General features: G+C 32.8%; 3 protein-coding genes across 8 annotated transcripts in view; 1 reads left to right on the top strand and 2 right to left on the bottom strand.

Moving 5' to 3' along the window:
- The window catches only part of Sdk (sidekick cell adhesion molecule), a 35,100-nt gene extending 29,398 nt beyond the window's left edge, over positions 1-5,702 (bottom strand). For 3 of the 4 annotated variants that reach the window (XM_083047289.1, XM_083047290.1, XM_083047291.1), the window contains exon 1: positions 4,515-5,702. In XM_083047289.1, coding sequence (XP_082903415.1) covers positions 4,515-4,608 — 94 coding nt within the window. In that variant the 5' untranslated portion in view covers positions 4,609-5,702. The remainder of the gene's footprint in view (positions 1-4,514) is intronic. The other variant, XM_083047288.1, reaches the window with a different exon arrangement.
- A 638-nt stretch (positions 5,703-6,340) lies between these two features.
- Positions 6,341-16,671, top strand: Mus101 (mutagen-sensitive 101). Of its 3 annotated transcripts, none has more exons than XM_083046378.1 (26): positions 6,341-6,656; positions 7,128-7,267; positions 7,442-7,574; positions 7,659-7,766; positions 7,939-8,145; positions 8,219-8,432; positions 8,812-8,949; positions 9,039-9,115; positions 9,199-9,368; positions 9,656-9,797; positions 10,084-10,210; positions 10,389-10,574; positions 10,936-11,117; positions 11,602-11,768; positions 12,198-12,403; positions 12,605-12,747; positions 12,998-13,222; positions 13,298-13,360; positions 13,552-13,751; positions 14,112-14,236; positions 14,330-14,394; positions 14,987-15,109; positions 15,182-15,382; positions 15,845-16,074; positions 16,144-16,207; positions 16,485-16,671. In XM_083046378.1, the coding sequence occupies exons 1-26, from the start codon at positions 6,546-6,548 to the stop codon at positions 16,641-16,643; spliced, it is 3,906 nt and encodes a 1,301-aa protein (XP_082902504.1). In that variant the 5' UTR covers positions 6,341-6,545; the 3' UTR covers positions 16,644-16,671. The 3 variants fall into 3 exon arrangements, with proteins under 3 accessions (XP_082902504.1, XP_082902503.1, XP_082902505.1); XM_083046377.1 differs by having other exon boundaries at positions 7,439-7,574; XM_083046379.1 differs by lacking the exon at positions 6,341-6,656 and having other exon boundaries at positions 7,155-7,263; positions 7,439-7,574.
- LOC145940990 (uncharacterized) lies at positions 16,326-25,876 on the bottom strand. Its single transcript, XM_083046716.1, has 13 exons — positions 25,780-25,876; positions 24,899-25,470; positions 23,933-24,157; positions 23,553-23,827; positions 22,352-22,532; positions 21,502-21,665; positions 19,290-19,747; positions 18,879-19,117; positions 18,430-18,663; positions 18,027-18,307; positions 17,724-17,913; positions 17,222-17,382; positions 16,326-16,601 (listed from the first exon to the last, which is right to left on the bottom strand). The coding sequence occupies exons 1-12, from the start codon at positions 25,836-25,838 to the stop codon at positions 17,225-17,227; spliced, it is 3,036 nt and encodes a 1,011-aa protein (XP_082902842.1). The 5' UTR covers positions 25,839-25,876; the 3' UTR covers positions 16,326-16,601; positions 17,222-17,224.
- Positions 25,877-26,981: the final 1,105 nt, after the last annotated feature.

The following is a 26,981-nucleotide window of genomic DNA, read 5'->3' as shown; positions in this document are numbered from 1 at the left end:
CTCTGCAGTAAGAAGTTCCTATTTATGACGCGATGCGGTTGAACTAAGGGAATAAAACCGAGAAGAACCTACGAAAGAAGATGAAGAAGGGAGAGGAGAGGACGAAGGAGAAGAAGAAGAAGAAGAACCCATGAAAGACGAGAAAGCCTTGTCGGGGGGGACGGTCAGTGGCCCCTGGTGCACCGGCTACGCCGCGTTCCGTGGCGTCGCTTCGCGTCGACGAGTTTCCATGGCGAATAATAATGGGAATTACATACACAGACTCATACACACATGGAGGACCTGGGGCCCGATGCTTTTTGTCGTTGCCGCGACTACGCGGTAACGAGGTCGAGACAATAGCGGTGAGAGCAAACAAACGCTTCTCCTGGCATTCCGAATGTTCCGCCTCTCCTTCGGAGAGAAGCCGACGAGGAAGGCCCGATGAAGAGTTTACCGCCGTGAATGACGGGAAACAAAACGGTGGGTCAGGAATTCAAAGGCCTTCCGGTTTGCGTGTCCGATATATTTCTTTTTCTCTCGTATGTTCCTTCTTTGTTCGCTTGTATATAAGCTTCTTTCGACATAGTTAAGTATATTTTCTATCGAGTGTCTTTGCGCAAAACTCTTTGACAAAATTGTTTTCCTTAAAAAAAATAAGGACGCATTTCTATGAAAATATAACAACGTGCACTTGATACTTTTTATTGCTCGTTTATATTCTTCCCGTCCCAATAAAATCACTCGAGCATACTATAATCGGCAAAAAGGAAGAAGGAAAGTAAGAAAAATATATAAGAAAGCAAAATGCGCGCGAGAGAAAGAGAGAGAAAGGAAGATATCAACGACGAGAAGAACAGGTAGATGATAACGATAATGAAGATGACACGGTAAAGATGGAGAAGTAAAAGCAAAACGGATGGTCGGCACATCCGGTCGCCCGAAGAACGGCGGCTCTGAGCTCTGAGAGGATAACGGCCTAAGGCCGCTCGAGACCGGTAAAGGCCGCGAATCATCTCCACCGGCTGTCGAGTTTTTGTTCGTCACCGCGACTCGCAGAAATCATTAACGTGCCGTCGACGACGTTGCGTCGAAAATGGTGTAGCGATAAAAATATTATACACGGTATCCCTCACTAAATGCATTTTTTTCACAAACCTTTCTTGTTCATTTTGAGTCGATTTTTCTTTTACAAAAATGTCAAAAACACACGTAAAAAGCGTTTCAGAGATAAAATTTTCAAAAAATCAAGCTTCAGAAAATGAAAATATATAGATAAATATAAAATAGATAGAAAATAGATAGAAAAAAAACGAAAAATAAAAAATAAAATATAAATGGAAAATAAAATAAATATAAAATAGATACATGAAAAAAATTGTTTCGGTTAATCTCAGTAGACTTTACTTTGATAAAATTTTAAAAAGCTTAGGAAAATGTGCAATATTATAAATTACGATGATGATCTTCAAGATTTTCGTTATGAAAGAAAATAAAGAGATTAGCTGGAAATCTGCAGTTAGTAAATGCAATTTTGCGTTTCTTTTTACCACTTTAGTCTCTTACGGAATTCGTCACGTTTCTTTTCGAGCACCTAATCTAGAGAGTTTGTTCTCTTCAAGGTTTGGGCTCAATAGCCTTACCTAGCCGAAGAAAGGTACTCGCGTTCGATACAGTGAGTAAAAGACTATAGAAAGGTGGAGGACTTATTCTACATGCGGGTGAGGGGGGCTGAGAGAAGGGACTTGTGTGGAGGATCAGGTAAAGACCCTTGTCCTCTATTGTACCTTGGACAAGCTGACGCTACAATGATAGATACCTTTCATAGTACACACGTACGTGTATACGGTTACCATTACTGGCAATAGCTTTTATTACTACCGGTTTCTACTTTCTGACTTTTATACACAGGTTACTGAATGTACGCATTTTTTATATACTTTTTTCAATTAAGTTCATTAGATAATAATGATGATATAATGGTATAATATAATAATATAATACAAAATACAATTAATATTTATTTTAATATTAATATTAATTATTTTTAATATTTTGTATTAATATTATTTTATTATTGTATTATATATCGTTGTGTTTTACACACGTTTCGAGGCATGTACATACAGAGCTACCTGCTAGAAATCCAAGTAGAACGGATATTTCGCGATTTTCTGCGGTTATCACGAGTGTCATCAAGCAAGACTGTCTACGGCGCGAGAATTTATATTCTGTCGACGAGACAGAAAAAATAGAATATACGATTCGACGAAAGAACGAAGGTCCTATATGTATCGCGGCTCTTATCACCCTTTATCTGTTGGGCGACCGGTATCAATGCTCGACGTTGTTTAAGGGAAATTTAATCAATGACGGTCTGTCCTCATTTTAAGACGTAGAAACGCGTGCCAGAAGCAAAATGAAGACATTGTTTTTTCTTCTTCTTTTTCTTTTGCTTCTGTATGTATCAAAGACAAACCGGAATGGCACGAGCGACTTTTAAATTCGGAACAAAAGAGATTCAAACAATTCAAAGTAGAAGATTCAAGTTCGACCAATTTGTACGCTTTGAATCTAAATCAATGATCAAACTGTTTGACAGAATCTCAATTGCCTTAAGATTTGGCTGTTCGACAATTCAGAACGTCAAGGAAAAGATGCAAAATATTTCTCGCGAATAGTAAGAACAGCTTCCGTTTGCTCTCTTCCACTTCGTTTAATTTTACTTTATTACTTTATCTTAATTATATTTATTAATACTTAATATTTTTCTCTATAATATATTTTTCTCTATATATAAAAATTCTCTATAATATTTGTTATATTTTATAATTCTCTCTCAGATGCCACGTTCAATCTACACTGAACAAAAAATTTGTTAACTTAACTAAACCTTTCAACTAAATTATTATTTTGTTAATTGAACATATATTGGTATTTAAGTCAAATATACGTCTTGTTAGATTTAATATGTTATATTTAATTTAAATATTTCTATATGTTTAATTAACAAAATAATATTTAGTTGAAAGGTTTAGTCAAGTTAACAAATTTTGTTTTCAGTGCAGCTTCGCGGAAATATATTTTGCATCTATTTATTAAATTTGTATTGTGCACATATGGTATATTATACTTTTTAAACGTGAGATAAAACGTGAAATATGAATGGAAAGGGTTAATTCGGAATTGTCCTCGTGCGGCACGTGCTCACAGCCATCCTCCCCGACAATCGAGACGAGAGGTCAACGGGTTTAACTTCGTTCGCACAATTGCTCCGGATTAACGTCGTAATAAATCTCAATTAGGGTCGCTCCTACGCCACACTCGACCGCTGCAGGGGAGATTTCGCAGATTTTCCCTCGACGTGCTGGTCCATCGGGGGTTTCTAATGACGTTTATTGAGAAGTAATCATCGTGCGAGTCACGTGCGACATAGCGTTCACACACAGCATTCATTAATGTGTTTACGTAAACTGGATTATCTCTTTTGTAAATAAATTCCATATATTCTCTTCAACAAATATTATTTCCTTAGGCTCGATTGCACCAACGTTATTTTGGCTTTAACGAGACTTAAATATATATCTATCTTTATCTTTCTTTCGAAATATATAGACACAAACACATATTTAAGTCTCGCTTAAAATCAAAATGATGTTGGTGCAATCAAGCTTTAATAAATAAGTTCCTTAATAAGTTTCCTTAATAAGAGAAATGATATAAATTATTATTTTTATATATAATAATATTTATTATAATTATTTTACGTTTAATAAAATATTTTTTAAATATTATAAATATTTTCAAATATATCTACTATAATAATATTCTAATAAATATTTTTATTAAATATTTTATTTAATTAAATGTAAAAAATTTTGATTATATTATTATTTAAATTATTTTTGCTGCATAAATTCGAGTTTTGAAGCAGCCTGTATATAAAGGATTTAAATGTAGTTACTTGAATTGTAAATCTCTTTAAATTTTCTCTTTTGTAACTCTCTTATTTTGTAAACATTAATCTCTTGTAATTTTGATTCGTATTACATTATTAGATGTTTGGGGAAATTTCATCAGTCATTGGTTTTATTTATACTATAGTATTATGACGCGTACGACACTTGAGAATCTTTCAAAGCGGATGCTGCACAAAGCAAAAGAGAGAGAAAAAATGATCCAAGACAGATGTTCGATCTCAAACTCTCAGGCCGGTGGATCTCTCGACCTTGCTTTCCCCTTCCTCTTTTCCCTTGTTTCTCGAATATTTTCCATTTCAATTTTCGCAGAAATTTTCAAAGATAGCTTCAGTAAAATAATATTTCATGTCGTTCGTCTATCACAATTTTCCTAATAATCATTGTGACGACGTTCAGAAGACGCAACAATCGCTTATGATCAGCGCAAATAAATTCGCATTTATCAAGACTTGAAATCTGATTCAAATCATATTGTATATATATATCGAAACGCTTTCGAACGCAGGTTATCGAAAGGATCCGCGAAATCAAATAAATCGTGCTCTCAGGACTCACCAGTAGCACAGATGCTGCCGATGATCCAGACGAGGCAGAGGCCGGTAAGAAGGCTGCGCGTCCTCGCGGAGGTCGCCGCCGGTCGCCGCTCCATCCTCTCGTTGACCTCACCTCCCCCCTTTATTCCTCTTTCTTCTCCGCCGTCTTCGCCTGCACCTTCTTCGTCACTGCCGCACGTAAGAGGCTCCGGAAGGAGCGCAACTTTACGAGTTACGCCAATCACGGCGAACCGCGGCGCGTCTTCGTTTCACGTACACTCGCGTCCCGCATTCCGCGCGATACCCGCTTCACCTATTCACCTCACCTCCCCCCCGCCCCGCTGCTGCCACCTTTTTCGTCGAACGTGTCGATCTCTGGTCGAAATATGCGCTCTGCCGTTCACCGTTCTAACGGAAGAATGTACAAACACGTATAACTATGGAAAAATCGTGCCGCACCACCCATAACTTGCTTGCACTTTTTTTTGTTCAAAAAAACAATATTCACGAATCCGCTGTGCATTCCTCGCAGGGCGACGCGGATCGTCTCGTGTTTTCCCCTCCTTTCTCTTTTCTCTCTTTCCCACGTACGTGAGAATCCACAGACACGAGAGGGATCTATCGATCGAGATGTCTTTTTCTCATTCACCTCCGATCGCCATTCACCATTCTTGTTCTCGGCGTTTAACCGACGCGGGATCAACGAGATCAACGATATTCCCAGAGTTCAATTCGCGTTTTCACTCGCGTCCTCTCGTGACGCGAATGACGCGATTCAAATACGCGGCTAACTTCACAGCGCGAACGTTACGTTAGACTTGGTCGAGTATAGAGTCTCGCGGGGAAGATTTCGCGAGAGATAAAACCGCACACCTCGTCACCGTCGCGATTTCTTCTTCGCCCCGCGGGAAGGTAAACGCTCGCACATTCACCTGGTAACACCTGGCAACACCTGGCGAACACAACACCGTTAAATCCCGCTTCGGCGGGGTCTCGTCGGAAGTTGGTCGTAACGCAGGGAACCCACGCGATCGTTCGAGCACCAGGTTCCGGGCGAGTTCGAGCTCTCTGTCCCCGCGTGCTGACAGGTATCGCCTGCGACCGACCCGAATCCACGACTCTCGTTGGTCGGCGCGATGCACCGCGTCGCTCGGCGAGCGTGTTCGGGACGACCTTGGAGCGTCAACTTGAAACCGCGTGCACGCGCATGCCCGTCCGAGAAGAGACTGACCGGCCAATCACCGCCGAGCGCCGCCTGCGCTCGCTCGGCCGCCTTCGGTCGCGCTCGGCCATGCTCGGTGACGCGTCGCCGAACGGCAGAGGGGGGAGAGAGCACGTCACTGCGAGGGCAGCCTGCAGGGTCATTTACACGCGGCGATCGCACGACCGACCAATGACATTTCGTTCTGGCTAGGGAAATTTCGTTAATTGACAAGATGATCAGACGAATCGTAGTTTTCAAAAAATCATGTCGCGACATATCACCTGTTGAATATATGAAAATTCGTACGGCGCGGAATTTTGCAATCGCATTCACGATTGTTTATAAAGAAAAGTGGTAAGTTATTTTTTATTGCTTTCGCTCACTACTTACGCTAGATTTCCAAAGAAACCGATGAGTGTAATTAAAATTAAAGTAAACTGTGTTTGTAGAAGAAAAATTTGTGAAATATATTTGATATTTGATGTGACTATTTACGGTATTTTGCAAAGATTTATAGCGATATATGTTTTGTAAAAGGAGTATTGTACAATTTTGTTCGTAATATATCTAAATACCTTGCCTAAGCAGTTTATACCCATCTATGTATTTTACATAATCTATGGTCCCGCCAATATGACCGATCTGTTTCCGCATCTGTTTTCTTTACATGTTGTGTGTCAAATGTGATAGACAAGAAAAGTGTCTCCTTTTTTGCAAATTTTTCGAATATTTGTGCAGTATGCTTGGAATGCTTCTCCAATTCGTGTATATTTTTCCGTTTTGTGTTTATTTTGTCTGCAAGCCGAGTCTCGGGTGTAATTTACGTTAAAACATAACTCAGAATTCAGAATGACGACACAGGAAAGTCAAGTCGACTGCGACGTAAACATTCATTTTGTCATTCCGAATCATAAGGAGTCTGAAAATGATTGTAGCGAGGAATTGTGGCTGGCCTTCAATGTTCGTATACATTTCTATTTTCCTCTAAATGTATTGTTTCTTTAGTATATCCTTATTTTTCTGAATATCGAAATAATAATGATACAGAAGCAAAATTTACATGCTCCAATATCTTTTGATTATAAGTTTGTTTCCTTTTTCATTTTTTCATAAATATAAATGTTTAATTGAAAGCTTAATTAAATGAACAATGATTTTTTATAAAAGTATGCAACAACATTTTTAAACATTTTGTATTGAACTGAAACAAAAAGAAACTTGAGCAATTTATTTGATTATGTGAGACTCTTTCTTAATTGTACCATTTTATTGTGAATTTTACTCTTACATTCCTTTCATTAATATTTATACTATTATCTAATCTATATCTTATGTAAGATTTTGTAAGTTTTTTTTCAATATCTAATAGTATACTCTAATGAATTACACAAACAATTGTTTAAACAAAAAGTTTTATTTTGTTTACATTAGAAATGTAGTGATCTTAGCTTGGAACCAAATTGGGTTACCGAGAAGATTTGTGACCAGATGAAACCATCAAAAAGTGATATATTTATTATAGAAGAATTCGATGGTTTTTTGTTTGAAAAGCTAAAAAATTTTAAATGTTCGTAAGTATGCAAATAGCTTATTTTTACTGTTATAAACAAAATTAAGATATATAATTACTTATTATTTGTATTTTATAATAAGAAATGTATACTTTATTTTGATGTTATATGAAATAATTCAAAAGAGCTAAACAAAAACATTTATATTGTTAATTTATATTTATATTTTAGCAGAATAGTATCGCCAAAGTGTCTGCTTATTTGTTTTCTAAATGGAGAACCAATTCCTGAAGGAAAGAGTCCTATATATACAACTGCTATGAGGGGAATGTGTATTTGCGCATCGGGTTTAAGTCCAGAAATTAAAGTACAACCATCGTAATAGTTTCTATGATATAAATTATAGTTATTTCACACAAAGTGTCATTTCATGTTTTAATTGTTTTTGCAGAATCGGATACAACAACGGGTTGAATATATGGGAGGCTTCTTCACAAAGCAATTAAGAAGTTCTGTCACACATTTAATAGCAGACTCTGTAATGTCTGCAAAATATGAAGTATGTATATATATATATATATATATATATATAATATACTTACAAAAAATATTCAGTTATTCAAATAATTTCTATTATGACACTACAATGCTATAATATATTACTTGCTTGAAATCGAATACATTATTTAGGAATCTACATCAATATCTATATAATCTCTGTTCTTTTCAAGGCTGCTATAGAAATGAAGATACCAGTTATGACAAAGGAATGGATAGAAGCTGTTTGGGAAGCAAATTTGAAAAATGTGATTCAGGCAAATGATACGATTTTTGATAAATACAAATGTCCAGTTTTTAAGAATCTAATAGTTACTTCGACAAATCTTTCCAAACGTCAGAAAGAAGAAATCAAACATTTGATACATAATCACGGAGGAGTAAGTTAACTCTTACGTAATTAACATCCGAAAAACATCAGCAAGTAATTTAAATTACATTTGTGTTTTGCAGACATTCATGGGTCCTCTTGATGGAACAAAAGTTCGAGTAGTTCTAGCTTCCGAGAATGGCCCAATAAGTGATAAGTTGAAGTATGCGATGGAAAATGATATCGCTTGTTTAAAACCTGATTGGGTGTATGAGAGTATTAAAGTAGAATACGCTCTACCTTTCCATAATTTTATTATTAAATCTGTGAAAGCATGTTCAACACCGGAAAAGCATGGTATGTAACATATTAATGAAGAGTTATTATAATTTGTGTTAAATGTATATAAGAGTAAAATCTCAATTTACAACTTACAAATCAATTGCGTTTTTTCTTTTTCTTTTTATTTCTGTTTTTTAAAAATTAATAATTTGTTACCTCATTAATGCAATGAATTTGTTTAGAATCAATGATATTATAATAACGTTAAGGCTGTGATGTCTTATTGAACAGTAAAAATATTTATAATTTTTTTTAATAATTATAAATAATTAGAAAAGAATGTATATTTTGAAGATTGTGTAGTATATTAATATAATAATTAATTTATATATTATTAGTTTTATATAAAGATAATGGATTACAATAAATTATATTTTCTTCATATATTTTTCAGCTCGAGAAACATTTACCTGTTCTGAAATCAGTTCTATAGCACATGATAAGTATCAGAATAATTACATAAACGAGAGTCATAATTCGACAACATCAAATTTCTCTATTGTGGACGCAGTACCTAATAATTTCTCTAACAGTAAGAGTATTAATTAATTTTCTTAATGTAATCCGTGTTTTTTTATATTGATTTCAAATCGAAGTATATTTGTGCTTTTTTCTATACAGATGCTATGTTAAACGTTTTGGATCGACTCACTTTTAATGAAGTAAAATCAGCTGGACCATTTCTGGATGGATGTAATGTAAATCTTTCTTTACAATCTTTTTTAATACATTACACTCTTTTTATTGTTTTAATTTTACAATTAATGCGTTGTTTTTGCAGATTTATCTCGCTGGATTTGCGGCAAATATCAAAGATAAATTGAATAGAATATTAAATGTAGGCGGTGCAACACGTTTCGATGACATATCGGATGCTGTAACACACGTAATTGTTGGCGACGAGAGTATAGCATCCGCGAAATTGAAAACAATGAAATTGAAAGGTTTATGGTACGATAACAAATAAAATTTTATTATTTATTTGCTCTTTAATTCGCGAATAAATTTTTATTTTCAATTTCTCTTAATTAAAAGATACACTTTTGAAAAAGAACATTTATTTCAGATCTAAATAAGAAGTCTGGCTTCTTAAATTTCACAAGTTGATTATTCATTACACACACACACACACACACTTTGAATAATAACTTATAATATATCAATATTTAAACCTTTTCTTTCGTATCAGTTAGTTTTTTTTTTTTATATTTACAATTGTTTTTATATCTTTTTTGTAGCCCTTATGTATTGAAGATAGAATGGCTAGAAGAGAGCATGAAACTGAAACGACCTGCACCGGAAGATCGCTTTTTGCTCGAAGTAAAAAGCGGAACACCTAAGAAAAATATTGAAACACCCGCTTCTCCGCTTAGTCAGAAGGTCAGTATAAACGTTTAATAGCAATTTAAAATTTATAATATTTTCAATTATCGAAAAATTTCTCATTAAAACTATTTTCTTCTCTCTGTAATTATTTTTTTGTGCCGAAAAAAAATTAACGAGAAATTATCTTCCAAATTATATGTGAATTATATAGTAAAACACACGATATTAATAAATATAATATATATACATAAGATTTTCGCTGTTGCTGTATTTTTTGCATTTTTTTGCATTGGTTGACATATTAACAAGGACTAATTTAAACGTTTGTGTGCTATTTTAGAATTTACAAATGTTGCAACAACCAAAGAGGCCACCTATACCACTTTTCAATTTGGAAAAAGAAGTTGCACTTTCGAATGAAAAACAGCAATCTGATCTCGTGCAGCAATATCTGCAAAAAACCAACGGTAATAATACAAACTGTCATTTGATGATATATTTGCGATACACATTACATGAATATTTCATATATATACTGCTAATTAATTAGAAAAGAATATAATTATTAGTAAGAAAATTTTTTCTGAAAATTGTATAGATGTTTATGGATATTTCTCATTATAATTGCAAATAATTGGATTACAGATTGCAGCGACGTGATGCAAGAATTCACAAAGCCTCATATATCTATTACGCAGGATAAAGATGCAACTAATTCAAATAATACCAGTGAAATTCGCTCATCGGATACCACGCAAAATAAAAGAACGGACGACGACAGCTCTGTGCCGCTTAGCCAAAGCTGCACAATAAACGAAAAGTTGCTCGGAGGTATGATCGAAGATTTTACTCTTATTTTCATATTTTAAAAAGCAAATAAAATGTTTATGTATGTCTATATATGTGTCGTATAAAGTGTGATTACATTCTTTAATAAAATATTGAAATTGATGCCTCTTAATGGCTATTGATCAAGAGATCACATCGAGAGATGAAATATTTAAGGATATTTTTTATAAGACAAAGTATATTTTTCTGAAAATAATTATATATTGTACAAATTCTTCATGTACCATTATATAGACCAATCTTTCTTAAAAAAACTAGCAACATCAAAGAGATACATTTTACAGATTTAACTATCATAATTATATATTGTGATAATACTTATTTATTACAATGGTTTGCGCAGGCTTGACATTTGTTGTGGCCGACTTCGATAATGAAGACAACAACGTGAAAGAAACGATCGAAATGTTGGGTGGACGCGTAGTTTCGAAAACATACAGCGGTATCCCGGATTACGGCGTCGTGCCTGTGCAAGGAGCACCATTGAAACACACAGTCAACGAAATCGTGACCGATTTGTTTATCGTATGTATCTTTTAATTTCTCTTTAAAAAAAGTTTCTTAATAGATTTTAGTTCTCTCTATAAAAGTTTTAAATATATATTTTTTTAGAAAGATATATATATAAATGAATATGTATATATATGATTATGTATATATATGTATATATATGAATATGTATATATATGAATATGCACTGGCGGATCCTGGGGGGGGGGGGACCCCTTCTTGCAAATTAAAAGAAACAGTTTTGCTGAATTCGTTTAAAAATTATAATAAATAAAGAAAAACAAACGTTAAAGAGCTATATCGACGTCGTTGATCCTGGAATAAAAGCTAATCATGAAACCAAAAATATTAAATAAAATAATTTTACAAAATCCCCCATTATTGACGTCAGGATCCGCTAGTGTATAAATCTATAATGCATTCTTCTTTTTACAATAGTAATATCTTATTAATAACTGATAATTAATATTAATATTGCTAATTTTCAATCTGTTAACAGGAAGATTGCATAAACCAGGAACGTGTCGTCGATGTTGAGTATTATCACAAGCCATTCTCTATTAGAAAACCTTGCAGTCCGCTGTCGGGATGCGTTATAACGATGAGCATGTATACTGGCACCGAACGAATATACCTTTCGACATTGGCTAAGAAACTTGGCGCCATGTAACGTATATTTATCAATTTATTATATGTATAACAAAAATTCCGAGATTAAATTTACTGAGATGGATTAGAATTCATGATTGGGTCTATTTTCACGAAAATAAAGTAAGTTCTTATTCTCATATTATTGTGCAAAATTTCAATATATTCGCGCCTGCTCCGCTACTCGCTGTAACAACTGTATTCTTAGTTATGCTACATTTGGGCCGTTGACTCAGTTGTATAGTATATATGGGTGAATGAAAAATATATTTACGAATCGATAGTCATCACAGCGAGTAACAATGATAAATTCAAACTCGGAATTTGATTGTATAACTAGTCACATCAAAATCATGTGTCAGACTCTAGTCATGCAGGATGAGTCGGAAAGTTGGGTGATTCTATGAGCAAGCAAGTCGAAAATAAATACTCTTTCGATATTTTCAGATGTCAAGATATGTTTGCACGAAAAGCCAACGCGGAGAAGAATACGCACGGCAGCACGCATTTGGTTTGTCCAACCCCGGAAGGAAATAAATACAACGCGGCCGTAAGATGGAAATTGCCGGCTGTCACCACCGATTGGCTGAAAAGCTGCGCTGATCAATTAACGCTCGTAGATGAAACTCCGTTTCTTGTCGGAGAAACAATAGGTAAATTGATTTATACATATATCAATATTTTACATGTGCTCTATTCTTTTTCTCTTTTTAAATTCCTTTTTTAAATTTTACCTTTCGAAATATCCAGTATAAAATACAAGCATCAGTTTTTAAACAGGTTTCTGATCTTCTTGATTTATGTTTCAATCTCTATTGTTGCGTTTGTATATAATTCTAATATATGTATTAAAGCGCCAGATAGATTGAATACTACCACCAACGAAACAAGTCTCAAACAAACTCCATCGAGTGATCACGAAAATAGAACAAATTTGCCAGAGGAGATCACAACACGGACTGTTCTTACACCGAAGCGTCATTTACCTCAAGTCAAGGTATGTGCAATATTATATATATTTGATATTTCACTTATAATATCTATATATTATAATATTTAACTTAATAATACTCTCCGATTATATATGTGTACATGTGCAATATAAATTAAATATATGAGGTCAATGCAAGTCAAGTATGCTTAAGAAAATTCGAAAAATTATTTATACTTTGTTTTTAAAGCGATCTGCTTCCATTTTGCTTCAACAGAATTCACATTTAGGATTGCAATTTTTTATAACATTACAGGAGATGATCACTGTCGAAACCACATTAGTAAACAAGAGACTCAGTCTCGTAATGAACCAGACACCGCATTCGCCGTTTCATGTGTCCACTCCAGACACTCCATATGGACAGGTTTTTAAAGCTGATCCTTCACCAGACACGCGAAAAGGATGGGTCAAATGGGTAGACAATTTTCCGGATTTGCAAGTGGCGGAACCGCCGTTAAAACGACGCGCACCTAGCACCGTGAGTATTACGATTTTCATGATCTCTGATTATGTATTCAAATTAGTAAGCTATAATGAAGAATTTCATTTGCAGCCGCTCTCAGATTTGAAGAGACAGCTATGGGACAAATTGAAGAACGCGGGTCAATCTGAAAAAGTAAGACATAAATATCTTTAAGAGTCGCACGTGCAATCTTGATGCAATATTTCATGTAGAAACAGAATAAATTTAACAGTGTAACAGATAGAATAAATCTAGTAGTAATGCAGTTAGTTTCTTAATATCGTATCATTTTTTTATCATAATATCAAGATTGCTTCGATTAATTTTATATATTTAATTACCAGAAAGATGCATCGAATGAATCCATAATGGAAGATCACAATATGAGATCGAATGATGATTCTCCTGCGAAAAAAGCTGAGGAAAGAGAAACTGATCAGGTTAATATAAATGCTGCCTCAACTCCTGAGCCCATAAACCGAAAACTCGACTTCAACGAAGAAAATAGTCCAACGTCAAATAAGTCGAGTAATGAAATAAACATGTAAGTTTCGATTTATTTTGAATAATTAGAATATAATGAGCGAGATAAAAAATAAGAGAAAACAAATAACATTAAGAAATAATAAATATAATGTATAACATATATATATATATATATATATATATATATAAATATATAATATTTATAATATTATATGAATATATATAAAAATATAATAATTATAATTATAATATATAAAATATTTCGAATGATATAGATTGGGAATACTCTTTTTTTGTGTATACTATAATATTATTAATTTTATTATTAATATTATATATTTTTAAATATATATAATTTTATACATAATAATTTATATTATTATATTGATGAAATTAAATTTGAATTTTATGTAAATAGGCAAATAGCGAAGTTGGATCAAATGCTTCAACAAACGTCGCGTAGTTCTGAAAATAGATACTCGATATCTGGAGAAAATGCAAATAAATACAACGTGGAAACTTCTGATGATGACATACAAAAATGTGAGTATTCATCAAATAATATCGGATACAGAATCGATTTCCAATTTCGTATTGTTTTCTGATCATCACTGATTAATCATTTTACAAATACAGGTATAATAAAAGATTCGCAACCTATCGACGCTATTGTATGGGAGGATCCGAATCATCCAAAGCGGGTATGTGGATTGATTACTTATATATAGTTTTTTCTAAGTAATTTCTATACAATAAAATAGAAGCTCTGTTCTTATCATATGCATTTAATTGCTTTTGCGCTTGAAATGGAATAAATATAAAATGTATGCCCTATAACACGATAAAGAATATAAAAGACCGAAGTATAAAAAAATATATAAATATGTACGACATGAAAAAGTAACACTTTAGACATTTGATGCAATAATAAAATTCTGTAAAAATTCGATTTGAGACAAATTAAAGTTGAATAGATTTTACTAATTACTGTAATATTATAGCACTAATACATGTTATACTGAGTTAATGAGTTTTAAACAATTTTTTAAAGTAATATCTTATTTTTTTAGAAAATGAAAATATGAGCTGTTTTATTGCAGGAAATTGTAAATAAACTGAAGCCATTAATTGATACAAACAATTTTGTTTTGTGGCCTATTTAGATTTTGTTATTATATAGACATTGTTGGATGCGATGAGCATCTAATTTACGTTCTTACGTGTCCTTTTTTTATTTTTATTCAATATTCTTTCATTTATCAATCTATATTTACACAGTATTCATATTTACAGCTAATTTTAAACAAACAAACAAGTGGAGATGTTCATGTCAATATGATCGAGGAACATGGTGAAGAAGATATCACTGAATATCAACCGGCAATAATACGACGGTTTATGCTCTCCGGTATAAAGGTATAACATATTCAAGGAGGTATGTAATTAGCTTCAATATATTGATTACTACACTTTAATGTATTTTAACAGGATAAGAAAGCATACGAACAAGTGATACTAGAACTCAGCGGAGACGTGTCGACGGATCCGAAATATGATAATAGCGCCACGCATCTCTTATGTATCAGGCTGTCCAGAAATGAGAAGATGCTTGGTAGCATAGCTGCCGGGAAATGGCTCTTACATTGCTCATATTTACGTGATTGCGAACAAGAAGGCAGATTCCTCGATGTTAGTATATTTGTTAGATATATATTTCACCGAAAAATGCTTAGTTATATATTTTTCGATCAATTTAGAATACATTTTTTTATGTAAATTGAAAATCGAAGGACATAATCATTTATTGCCAACTAAAGTATAATATCGTGTCTATCAATGCAGAATTAAATATACTAATAATCAAACGTCAGATATATTTATTTATATAGTGGAATAAACTTGTAATTGATTTTCGAGGAAAGAAAACGTTATTCAACGTTATGTTAAAATTAAATAGAGATATTTTTAATGATAACATTTAAAATCTATTGAACAAGGTAAAATTTAGACAACTGCGATTTTTTAATTGTTTAAGCAAAACGCTAATTTCGAATGTAGTACAATTAAATTTCTTAACTCATCGAGATCAAGCAAATTCTTTACATTCTCAACATTTTTGTCAATCAATTTCTATACTTATATGCGTATTAGGAGGAAAAATACGAATGGGGCAATCCAAAGAGCAAAGGTGCGATCCCGGAACCGAGCGGCGAGATCGAGCAAGCGATCGCAACCGCAGCTTATAAGTGGCGACTGAGATTGCAGAAGGAATCGAACGGCCCATTTTCCGACATGGTGGCACTGTTAATGGTTTCCGAGGACAAGTACGATCAATTCAAGAGACTGATCGAAGCTGGTGGCGGTTCGGTCACGCAAGCGAGGTGAATGTCTCGATCAACATTTAAAGAATTCTATTATACATTATCGTGACATCTTCGATTTGATTACAGGCCGCCCTATGATGCCAGTTCGTCTGGACGCAGGATCACGCACTGCTTCGTCAATGTAAAACAGGTAAACAACTTTTCTAAAGTAAACTCGAAGCAATATAGCTAAAAGTTAATGGCTTTTTTCTTTTTAGTAATATCTTTAGTATTTTTATAAAAAGTGAATATGTAATTTATGTGTAATGTATAATTCAAAAAAAATAATTTATGTATATGTATATGTATATACTGAAATTTGAATGTAGTGAGAAATACCTATTGCATTATGGTACATGTATATATTTATATATGTAACTGCTCATTTTTTGCGAAAAGAAGATATATTATTTTTATTATAAACACAGATGAATCAGCCTGTAGACTGGGCCATGTTGGCTAGCAAGGGTATCCTCTGCTTCTTGCCGCAGTACCTGAGTGATTATCTGATGGCGGTGGAGCCCCTCAATCCGCGGGACTGTGTACTTCCGGAATTCAAAAAATATCTAACGTTATTGCCTAAATAGTCCGATCAGGATTACAATCACAATTAAATTTATATAAGGGAAACGTCATCGTATAATATGTAGACCACAATATAGTGTACATAGTGAATTCAGTGGTGTAAAACTTGATACACACAACGCCAAATAGCTGAAATAAAGCTAACAAATATCTTTACAGAAAGTAATCAAATGACTGATCTGTAGATCGATTTATATATGTCTATTATTTTTATTATATTTACTGAATTTAATTTTTATTTTTCTAATTTTGTAAAAAGGATAATTGTTAAAAATTCTTATTTTTTAGAAAGCGAAAAGAATATATAAATAGAATTAAGAAAATTGTATATATATTATTAATGCCATTATTATATAAACTATATAAAACAATTTTATATATACTATTTTTGATTACGAAAAGTCGATTTGTGAAAGACATTCATATTCTTTGAGCAAAATATTCTTCCAATGTTCTCTCAAATAAAATATTCTTTAATTAGATTCAATATCGAAAAAAACATACATTAAATGATATATCATTAAAATGAGAGTATTACGAGAGAGTATGATTAATTTGTATGGCATAGTAATATAAATACCAATTATATCTTCTTCAAGTCCAGCAGGAATCCTGTGGGTGGCGTAGTGAACACATTTCGCGGATCCACGATAGACATCCACGAAGGATTCAATGAAACCTCGTAATCGCGTAGAATCGCTATCAACCCCACGGCGGTTTGTAAAATGCCTAATCGTATACCTAATAATCAAATGGAAAATTAATCTGGAGAAGATCGAGAATTTAATGGAAGGGCAGAAGCGAATTCAGAATTTTTTTGTAATAGAATATACAACAGGTAATTGAAATTATACGCCAATAGATCTCTTAATACATTTGTTTTATAAATAATATCAAAAATTTGTTTGATTGTATGTTTGTCAAATGTTTAATAATCATTTCTCTAATTTGTGTTTTGCAGAAGTAATAAATGAACAAATAGATCTATCGCCTGAGAGATATCGAAGAATATTCGCTGCAGCAAAAGTTCTACAGTCTATCAAATCCATTCCAAATCCGCCTGTAGCCAATGATTCACCAACCTATACAATTTCGTGGACCTTCGCCGAAAGGTAAGAAAGTGCAGGGTACAATCTCGTTCTTCCTCTTGTCGCTAAATCGTTCGGGATCGAAACGCTTAGGATCCGAGTAGTATCTGGGATCGCTCTGAATGCCACGTAATGCAACATATACCGCTGTGCCTTTCTCAATAGTTATCTTTGTATTGGGTAACTGTAATTTACTTTTGTCAATTGAGTGCTATTATTCTTTTCGTATAGACACTTTAATTTGATTAAAAAATCTATCATTGAAAGAAAAAGGATGATCAAATATCATGTACATACCGTGTAATCCTCTAAGGGAATTCTATCCAGAACTGGCGCTGGCGGATAAAGTCTTAATGTTTCGTTTATCACTTGATGTAGATATTTCATATTGTGGACCGCTTCATACGTGACACCATTTGCGGCTTGGATCTTCTCAAGGATTTCTTCTCTCACGCGTTTCTGCATTTCCGGATGTTTGGCCAACTCGCAGAGGGTATAGGTCATAGTGGTGATGCTAGTCTCGCGACCAGCCACGAAAAAGATCGCCGCTTGAGCAAAAAGGACGTCGCCCTCGAATCCTGAGAACAGCAGATCTTTATTTTGTGAGTATTAATTTTGAATTTATTTCATATCAAATTCAGATCACGGTTTTTTAACATTTAATTCATTATCGTCGAACATATACACTTTGAATACTCACGGAAATCTGAATCGTTTGAATTTTCATCTTTTAATTGCAAAAGAGAATCGATCAGATCTCCCCGTTTCGTCTTTGTTATGTTCCTATTGTCCATAGAATCCCAAAAGACCTTGCGGAAGTAATCCGTATAGTTGCCCAGCATCTTGCTGCCCACATACTTCCCAATTTCCGGCAAAAAGAACAGGAAAAAGAATTGCAAGGTCCTCAAGAAGGTCGGTTGAGCTGCCTTACGTGCTACATTAGTGAAAAAACAAAAGGAACATGTATGAAATAAGAAAGATTCATCGCGATACATTTGCTTTAGATATAATATAACGTGATATTTTTAAACTTGATATATATCTTGAAATTTTTCATTGAATTGTGGTTTTATAAAACCCGCTTTAAAAGATTTAAAATTCGCGAAAAGAACAGGATTCTCCATTTACATGTTTTTATATTTTACTTACAGTTTTCGAAAAACTCCGGCGCCGGTGTGTCGAAACAATTCGTCCGAATCCCAAACGCCACGGAGGATATCACAACGGTGGTGTATTTGTAGAACAACTCCTTGAGAGGCATCGACACGATCTTGGAATCGTTCGCGAACTGATCACGCAGATATTCCCTCATCATCTCCCCGGATTCTTGCATAAGCAAGAAGAGACTCTTTAGTTTACCGCTCGTAAATACCGGTGACATTTTTGTCCTGTATAGCAGAGTCTCTTGATAATTATACCGAAAAACGATTGCTTTTTTTAACTTGAGTTTGATATTAACGTGAATTTGAGAAAAGCAAAATAATAGGAATAATTTTAAACAAATAGCAAAATAAAATAATTAAATATTTTGAGTCTATGATGCAAGTACGTGTCGTTTACCTCAAGTGCTTCCATTCGGGATTCTTAACAGTGAAGAGACTCCAATTACTAACTTTGTCAGAGTTGCTTCTGCCATCGAAATGATGATTCGGGAACACATGAAAGTCCTTAATCATAATTTGCTTGATCAGTTCCGGATTTCTCACCAGTAAGAACGGCTTGTGTAGGATGTAGATTCCAATTACGTCATCCTCATCCGCGGCTTGCCGATGCAACTCGCCGAGGACCACTGCTGCTGGTTTGCGCATAAGCATCACATCCTTGAAGTGACCGAAGAACCAATGTGCAGGTAAGGTGCGCACACCACGTCTTTGCCAATAGGTGTGTTTCCATTTTAGCCACAGATAAAGCGTCGCCAAAAGTGAGGAGAATATTAAAAGTGTGTCCGAGAGAACGCAGTCGGTCAATATCGCCATTTTACACAAAATCGGTAAAACACTTTGTATAAATCTTGCGTGCTACTCGCTTTAGATGCTGCGTAAGACTAGATAAAGAAATTAAAAATATATACATGATCGTTACAGGTTTGCAATTTGACGAGTCATTTATCAATGATAACAATATTTTCTTCTCACATACTAGGTGTCACACAAAATTATAAAAGCATTGCGACAAAAATGAGCGAATGATTCAATCGTAGTTCATGATTGGGCGAACTTTGAACTCTCACATACAGAATTATAAAAAATATAAGAAACCTATAAGCAATTACACACCTTGAATAATTCTTTGCAAGCTTTTCTACTACAAGGTTTTTCTATACTGGAGTTTTTTCATTCTATATATATTTTATTTGATAATTCAATTTATGCATCTAATGATATGCAGATAGTAAAAGGAAAAAATATACATCTGAGTAGAAAAGAGGAATGCGCTTATAATGGCATTCATCAGTAATGGAGACAAACGTGTTGCTATAAAGACCATTTTTTTTAATCACCCGTTAAATAAGTCTCCCGTTTATATCGTAATAGCTTATTATGATGTCTTACTTATTTTGCATCCAATGGTTTTCAAGTAATCTCACTGCTTCAAGTGAACACGCTGCAATCATTCTTTCGTGAAAATAGATAATATTATCGAACCATTTTTTATCTAATCAAAAATGCTTGTGTTTTTCGAGATAAAAAGATTATATTATTTGTTTAGAATTGCTTTAAATCGCGTTTTAATATTTTAATTTCTCTGTCTATTTTCTCTCTCTCTATTTTTTCTATTTATTCTTTTATGATGATAAGTCATCGATCGTTTGCAGAGTAATAAAAGAGAGCGAAAATATAATAAAAAAAGTAATATAATATCAAAAAGTAAGACTGGAGAAAATGTGAGAAAGTTCTATACTCTAGATTTCTATACTCTTTACTTTATATACTTTTTATTAATATTATATCTTTTATACATTTTATGATTTTTTATAATTATGTTATATTTATTTATTTGAGTACATTGAAGTACGTATATAGTGTATATAACAAGTGCGCGCGATACAGTCGCTTTTAATCCACAATTATTAATAACAGATAACGATATTATATACATATTAATTAATTAATAACAAATAACGATATTATATACATAAAGCGCAATTCTTATAGATCATATTCGCTATAAAATTCGTATAAAATCGTAAGCTAGCAATTCCAGATTAAAAAAAGTATAGTGGAGAAACACTAATTCGGACTTACATCTATACAAAAATTATCTAAGCCTTTTACGATTACAATAGATTCGTAGATCAGAGGTAAAGGCGATTTCGAGAGTTGCAAAAAAATACTCTGCTCTAGAAACGTAGTTTTTTCGTAATAATAATGTGTTATATTTAATGGACTCAACTATTCTTTTAGCACTTGATACGATCTATCTTTCCACAGATTTAGACATAAAAAATGATTAAATATTATTTTGGAAACGTTGACGTTGAAGTAAACGAATTGTCCAATAAATATTCCAATAACATTTCAATCTTCCCGACTTTTTATAGCTAAATATATGTATTATAAAATTATACTAAAAATCAATCATCTTAAAAGAGATTTTTCTATCGAAATCATTTTACGCGACATTTTTACAGATGTCTTTATAATCCTGTTTTGCTATATAAGCTCCAACTTAGTCTGTATTTTTTTGGAAAGATTTATCCGATTCTTGTAATTCTTATCGATTAATTTTTATATAACTAAATGAAGAATTTTTATATTCGGCACACATGTTATATTTGCACGATCCTTCTGAAATGCAGCTTAATTCCATTACCTGCGGCCGTGAAAGTTGATCGTGAATCCAGAAAACTCTCGTTGTCTTTGGTTTGCCAGATCTCATAATCGTGCAATAGCAACGCTAAAACAATTTTAGCGTGTAACTGGCCCACTCTCATTCCTGCGAATCAATAAAGAATTGATTTCAATGACAAAACGATTATAAAATCCTAATTAAAACGATGATATTCGTATCTTATTAAATAGAAGATATAAACCGAAGTTCAAGTGAGATAATACTTTATTTAATTTTCTCTTTAAAAAATTTCAAATAAAATTTTAAAAGAAACGAACATATCATTAAACTAAAATAATTATAACATTCAAGATTATTGTTTTTGAACAATACAATCATTCGATCATATATATTCTAGTTTTTTTTATTCTGAAATGATTTTCTTTATCCTGAATCATTTTTATATTACAATTTAATAAATGAATCCATTATTGCATAATTAACTGATTGTGAATTTAGCTTTTATATATCGCAATAATTAATCGTGAGATTTTTTGTTATCGATGATAACAGTAGATTATAATCAAAAAGAATTGAGTAAGAATTTCATTTATATAATCAGTAAGAATTTAATTTATTTTAATATCAACTTTGATGTCATCTTAATGACTCATTAATTTTTTCTTTTTTACTATTAATATGTTATTTTTATTAAAATTTTGAACTAATATTAATTAATATTTTTGATGTATGTATAATATTTTTGATCTTAAGACCGTATATATATTTTTAAAACACACAAAGACTAAACTATTATATTTTCATCTTTTTAGATATTATCATCCGCCTACCTACGCACATCCTGGGACCAATTCCGAATGGCATATAAGCGTCGGTGATGTGATTACTTTCGGCGAATCTATCAGGATTGTATATTTCCGGTTCATCCCAGAATCTAGGATCTGTCCCGAATCCATATAAGGAGATGTATATCGGTGTACCTTTCTCAATGACGATATTGGTGTTAGGTATCTGGAATTTTATATTTTTGTTAATATTTAATTAAACTCATTAATGTGTGACGTGTTTAATTTTCGTCATAGTAAATTTTATAAGGAGCAAAATTACTTTATGTTCAAGTTTTCAGTATATTCAATCCTTAAATATGTAAAAATGTTTTAAAAGATTACCATATCTTGTTCAAAAATTTTCGTGTTCTTCAAAGAGATCAAAGAAATAGAGAAAGTGAAATTAACCGAATGCTAACACATTCTCTCTACTTTTCTTTTTACTTTAAATAATTTTATAATAGTTTTTATGCGGTAATTCTCTCCTTTTGTTACGCGAAATGTTGTAAATTGTTACACACGTTGCTTTAAATTCACTGTATTCATTTTTCTTGTCTGACGGTCTGTTATTTTACCGCAGCACGCATAATTTTGCGCGCAAAAGTTACGTTGACAAAAACCTCTGCACAAATAAGAATCACAGTAAATCGACGATAAGCTAGTTTTATTTGCATTTAAACGATTAATTTCCCAATCCAATTTTTCTTCTGAGTGCTAAAGATTTTTCGATATCAAGTCGTATGCAAATATAAGTATGACTTTGTATTAGAAAAAAATTGTATCTAAGGTATTTAAGATAATTATATATGATTTTTTCATGACATTGCAATTCTTTGAATGCATTTGAATATATTATATATATATGAATTTTAATATCATTTTAATATGAGCGAGTTATCCTGTTTACGTTTATTATATATAGATTTTAATATGAGCGAGTTATCCTGTTTACGTTTATTATATATAGATTTTAATATGAGCGAGTTATCCTGTTTACGTTTATTATATATAGATTTTGTAGTGCCATTTATATTTATATTTTAATATGACCTCAAAAAAGAAAAAATAAGTTTTAAGAAAAATTCTTCATTCGCGATGTTATACAAATTCGAAAATTTTGATATATTCCGGATCGAATTAAAAAAATATATCGTGAAATCACAATCAAATCTTTGACAATTTTATGATCGGTTTTTAGATATACCTTGTAATCTTGACGAGTGTATCTGTCGATTGTGGACACGGGTGGGTGCAGCCTCAGACCCTCGGCTATCGTTTGATCGAGATACTTCATGTCCTGAAATGCTTCGTACGTCCAGCCGTGCTTGTCGATTGCCCGGTTAATATCCTGCCTGGCTAATTTCTGATACTCGGGATGATTCGCCAGTTCCATCAGAGTGAAGGACATGCAGGTAGAACTCGACTCGAAGCCCGAGAAGAAAGTTCCGGACTGGTGCAGTAGATTTTCACCTTCGAATTCTGCGGTAAATATTTAATCTTTATCATTTCTCTTTATTCAATCTTTTATTATCATCTACGAGTACGTGACTTTAGATAATAAAATCGCGATTCAAAGCCACTTACTGTAATTGGGATTCTGTTTGTCATGCTTCAACTGAAGTAGAGAATCGATAAAATCGCCTCGTTTTTCGCCGGTCTTTTCGCGACTTTCTATAGCGTTCCAGAAGATTTTCTTTATGCAAGAGTAGTTTGCAAATATACTCGTACCAATTATTTCTACCAGTTCGGGTATGAAAAACACCGTCACGAGGGCGACCATCCTCCTGAATCCGTGAAAGAATTCGTAAACTGTAAAATCATCCTCGAGTTATTACAAATAAATCGATAATATTTAGAATCTTCGATCGCTATTGGAATATTAATTGATATTTAGTATGTATCTTGATAATCAGTGTCTTTATTTAAAATTTTATATATACATATATATATATATATATATATATATATATATAACTTGTATATTAATCTAGATTTCGCATTATATTTCGCTCGAATCGAAATCATTGAATTAATGCGAGATTATATAATTGAATTATATAAAGTTCGATGATTTTATTTCAACGTGCGATCACAGAAATGATATAAAACTCATATCAGACTATGCAATTTGAAAATTAAAGATTAAAATTTAACTAATCAGAACAAAAAAACATTTCTATGTCATGATTAATCAAACTTCAATCTCAATCTTCAATGCATATCTGATACAGACTTAAGTATATTTTCTTCCCCCCGACTTTTCTGACCTTACTGCTCTTCTACTATTGGTTTACAACGATTCCTATATCCCAATTGATAGACCTACCGCAAAGATAAATTATAAAAGGCTGATCAAGAATCCTAGGAGCCATATGTTCAAGAAATTTCAATGCAAAGTATACGAAACAAGTATATCATGTTGACTATTTTTACGTGGATCGTTATAGTGACAATACTTTGTTACTATAACGAGCGACTTGGTCCGCTTTTGCTATTAACTCGATCTTATTTATATGCATATAAATGATACGTTAAATTCAAAGGAGGTACCTTCCGTAGAGAATTCTTCATTCGGATAGTGGAAAGAGTCCATCTTGGTACCGAGTGCAATCGAAGCGATTAAATCGGTCGTATATTTGTAACTGAGTTCTTGGGCATCCACCAGTTTCACGCCATCGCAATCCGCTGGATGACTTTTGAGATAATCCATCATTGGCTCTCCGATCTCTGTCATCAGCGGAAACATCTGTTTCAGTTTGCTTCTGGTCAGTGTAGGCGTGATCTTGGTTCGCAAGTATTTCCAAGCCGGATTTTTCAGACCGAATAGATTCTTCATGCCGATGCTGTCCCTCTGATTAGAACTGGCAAAATGGCGATCGCAGAAATTGTCGAAATCGCGGATCAAAAACTGCTTTATGATGTCCGGATCGCGCAATAGCAGGCATGGCTTGTGAAAAATGTAGAAACCGACGAAGGGTGCATCCGTACGGGCCGCCTTATACAGCTGGCCGATGTGCCATCCCGGCGCGGAACGGAAGAGCACAGCATTCTTAAAATTGCCAAAGATCAGATCGCCCGTGAGAGATTCGACGCCGCGTCGTTTCCAGTAGCTTAATTTATACCTGTAGCAAAAATATACAATTTTTCATAAGCATCCGCGCGTGCAAATAATAAAAATTACTTAAAAATTAAAATTTTGCAATTAAAATATCTTGCAATATAAATACATATGTCAAAAAATACAATTAGAGATTTAATAGGTCTTGGGAGATGAGATTCGATATATAGTTAAAATTGTTAAATACACACATCTGACCAATAAATTAAAGTTAATTAATTATATTAAAATAAGTGAACAACTATATTAATCAATCTAATATTTTAAATATTATTTTAAATACTAATTTTATTATATTTTTCTTTATACTAACTTGGCATATATCCAGAAAAATATTGTTACTATAACGATCAACGCAAAAATAATCAGCATGATATACTTGTTTCGTTTGCATTGAAATTTCTTGATCATATGGCTGCTAGGATTCTCGATCAGTCTTTTATAATTTGCAGTAGGTCTATCAATTGGGATATAGGAATCGTTGTAAACCAATAGTAAATGAGCAGTCAGGTCAGAAAAGTCGTGGAGGGGGGGAGAAAATATACTTCAGCTACGTTCTTAAAAAGAGACAAAGATATAGTTTAATCGGCCGATTGAGTTAATCAGAGATGGTAAAACCGGCCCATAGAAAAGTTTTTTTTTGTTCTGATTAGTTAAATTTTAATCTTTAATCTTCAAATTGCGTAATTTGATATGAGTTTTATATAATTTCTATGATCGCACGTGGAGAAATAAAATCATCGAACTCTATATAATTCATTATATAATTTCGCATTCATTCAATGATTCCGATTCGCGTGAAATATAATGAAATCTAGATTAATATACAAGTATATATATATATATATATATATATATATATATAAAATTTTAAATATGTATATTAGGGTGGTCGTTATATGGGTTTTTTCAGAATTTTAATGTTGGATAGTCGTAAATCGGCTTTAAATGTGAAAAAAAAAAATCTCTAATTTTTTCAGATTTTTATTTTGTGTCCTGAGTCTCTCTGTTGGCACGTAATTTTCTTTTTCATTTAAAAAATATTTATTTAAGTTAGTTCTAGTCTAAAATAGCGACATTTTATGAAATACGTTTCATTGCCGTGAAAATAGTGAAACATTGTATATGAGGTATTTCACTCGAGTTGTGTGTTATACTACACACAAATCGAGTGAAAAAATTTAAATTATTATTTTACGGAGTAATCAATATATCGATTAATTTATTATTTTCCATTGATTTTTTTGAAGATATAATTTTTTTTGTATTCTTTTTTAATACAGCTTATTTTCTTGTATTGGTAGTCCTGATGATACATTGGGCTTTTGTTTTAGGTATTTCACATGAGAGCTTAATATCTTAACACCACAGTTCTGCAGCTGCTTCTGTCATCAATTTTTTTTTCTGTTATCAATTTTTTTCTAAAAAAAAAAAAAAATTATCGAAAATTTGCGCTTAATCATTGAGCACTGGAATGGAATTCCCTACACAAAGTGTCAAAGAAGTTTAAAGTTC

This window comes from Prenolepis imparis, unplaced genomic scaffold (assembly GCF_030444845.1).
Source record: "Prenolepis imparis isolate NDT839.2.m4 unplaced genomic scaffold, iyPreImpa1.0 SCAF_9, whole genome shotgun sequence".
In the NCBI taxonomy this organism is placed as follows: Eukaryota; Metazoa; Arthropoda; class Insecta; order Hymenoptera; family Formicidae; genus Prenolepis; species Prenolepis imparis.
The sequence above is the reverse complement of the archived record's forward strand: the minus strand, read 5'-3'. Positions and strand labels throughout refer to the sequence as shown.

Excerpts from the sequence above, each read along its gene's own strand:
- Mus101 (XM_083046377.1), top strand. The coding sequence starts at position 6,546 with ATGACGACACAGGAAAGTCAAGTCGACTGCGACGTAAACATTCATTTT. Across the intron at positions 7,575-7,658 it reads GTTTAAGTCCAGAAATTAAA|AATCGGATACAACAACGGGT; the intron begins GTACAACCATCG and ends TTGTTTTTGCAG. Across the intron at positions 13,752-14,111 it reads TCGAGTAATGAAATAAACAT|GCAAATAGCGAAGTTGGATC; the intron begins GTAAGTTTCGAT and ends TTATGTAAATAG.
- LOC145940990 (XM_083046716.1), bottom strand. The coding sequence starts at position 25,838 with ATGCTGATTATTTTTGCGTTGATCGTTATAGTAACAATATTTTTCTGG. Across the intron at positions 24,158-24,898 it reads TGAAGAATTCTCTACGGAAG|TTTACGAATTCTTTCACGGA; the intron begins GTACCTCCTTTG and ends ATGATTTTACAG. Across the intron at positions 19,118-19,289 it reads CCCGAATGGAAGCACTTGAG|GACAAAAATGTCACCGGTAT; the intron begins GTAAACGACACG and ends TCTGCTATACAG.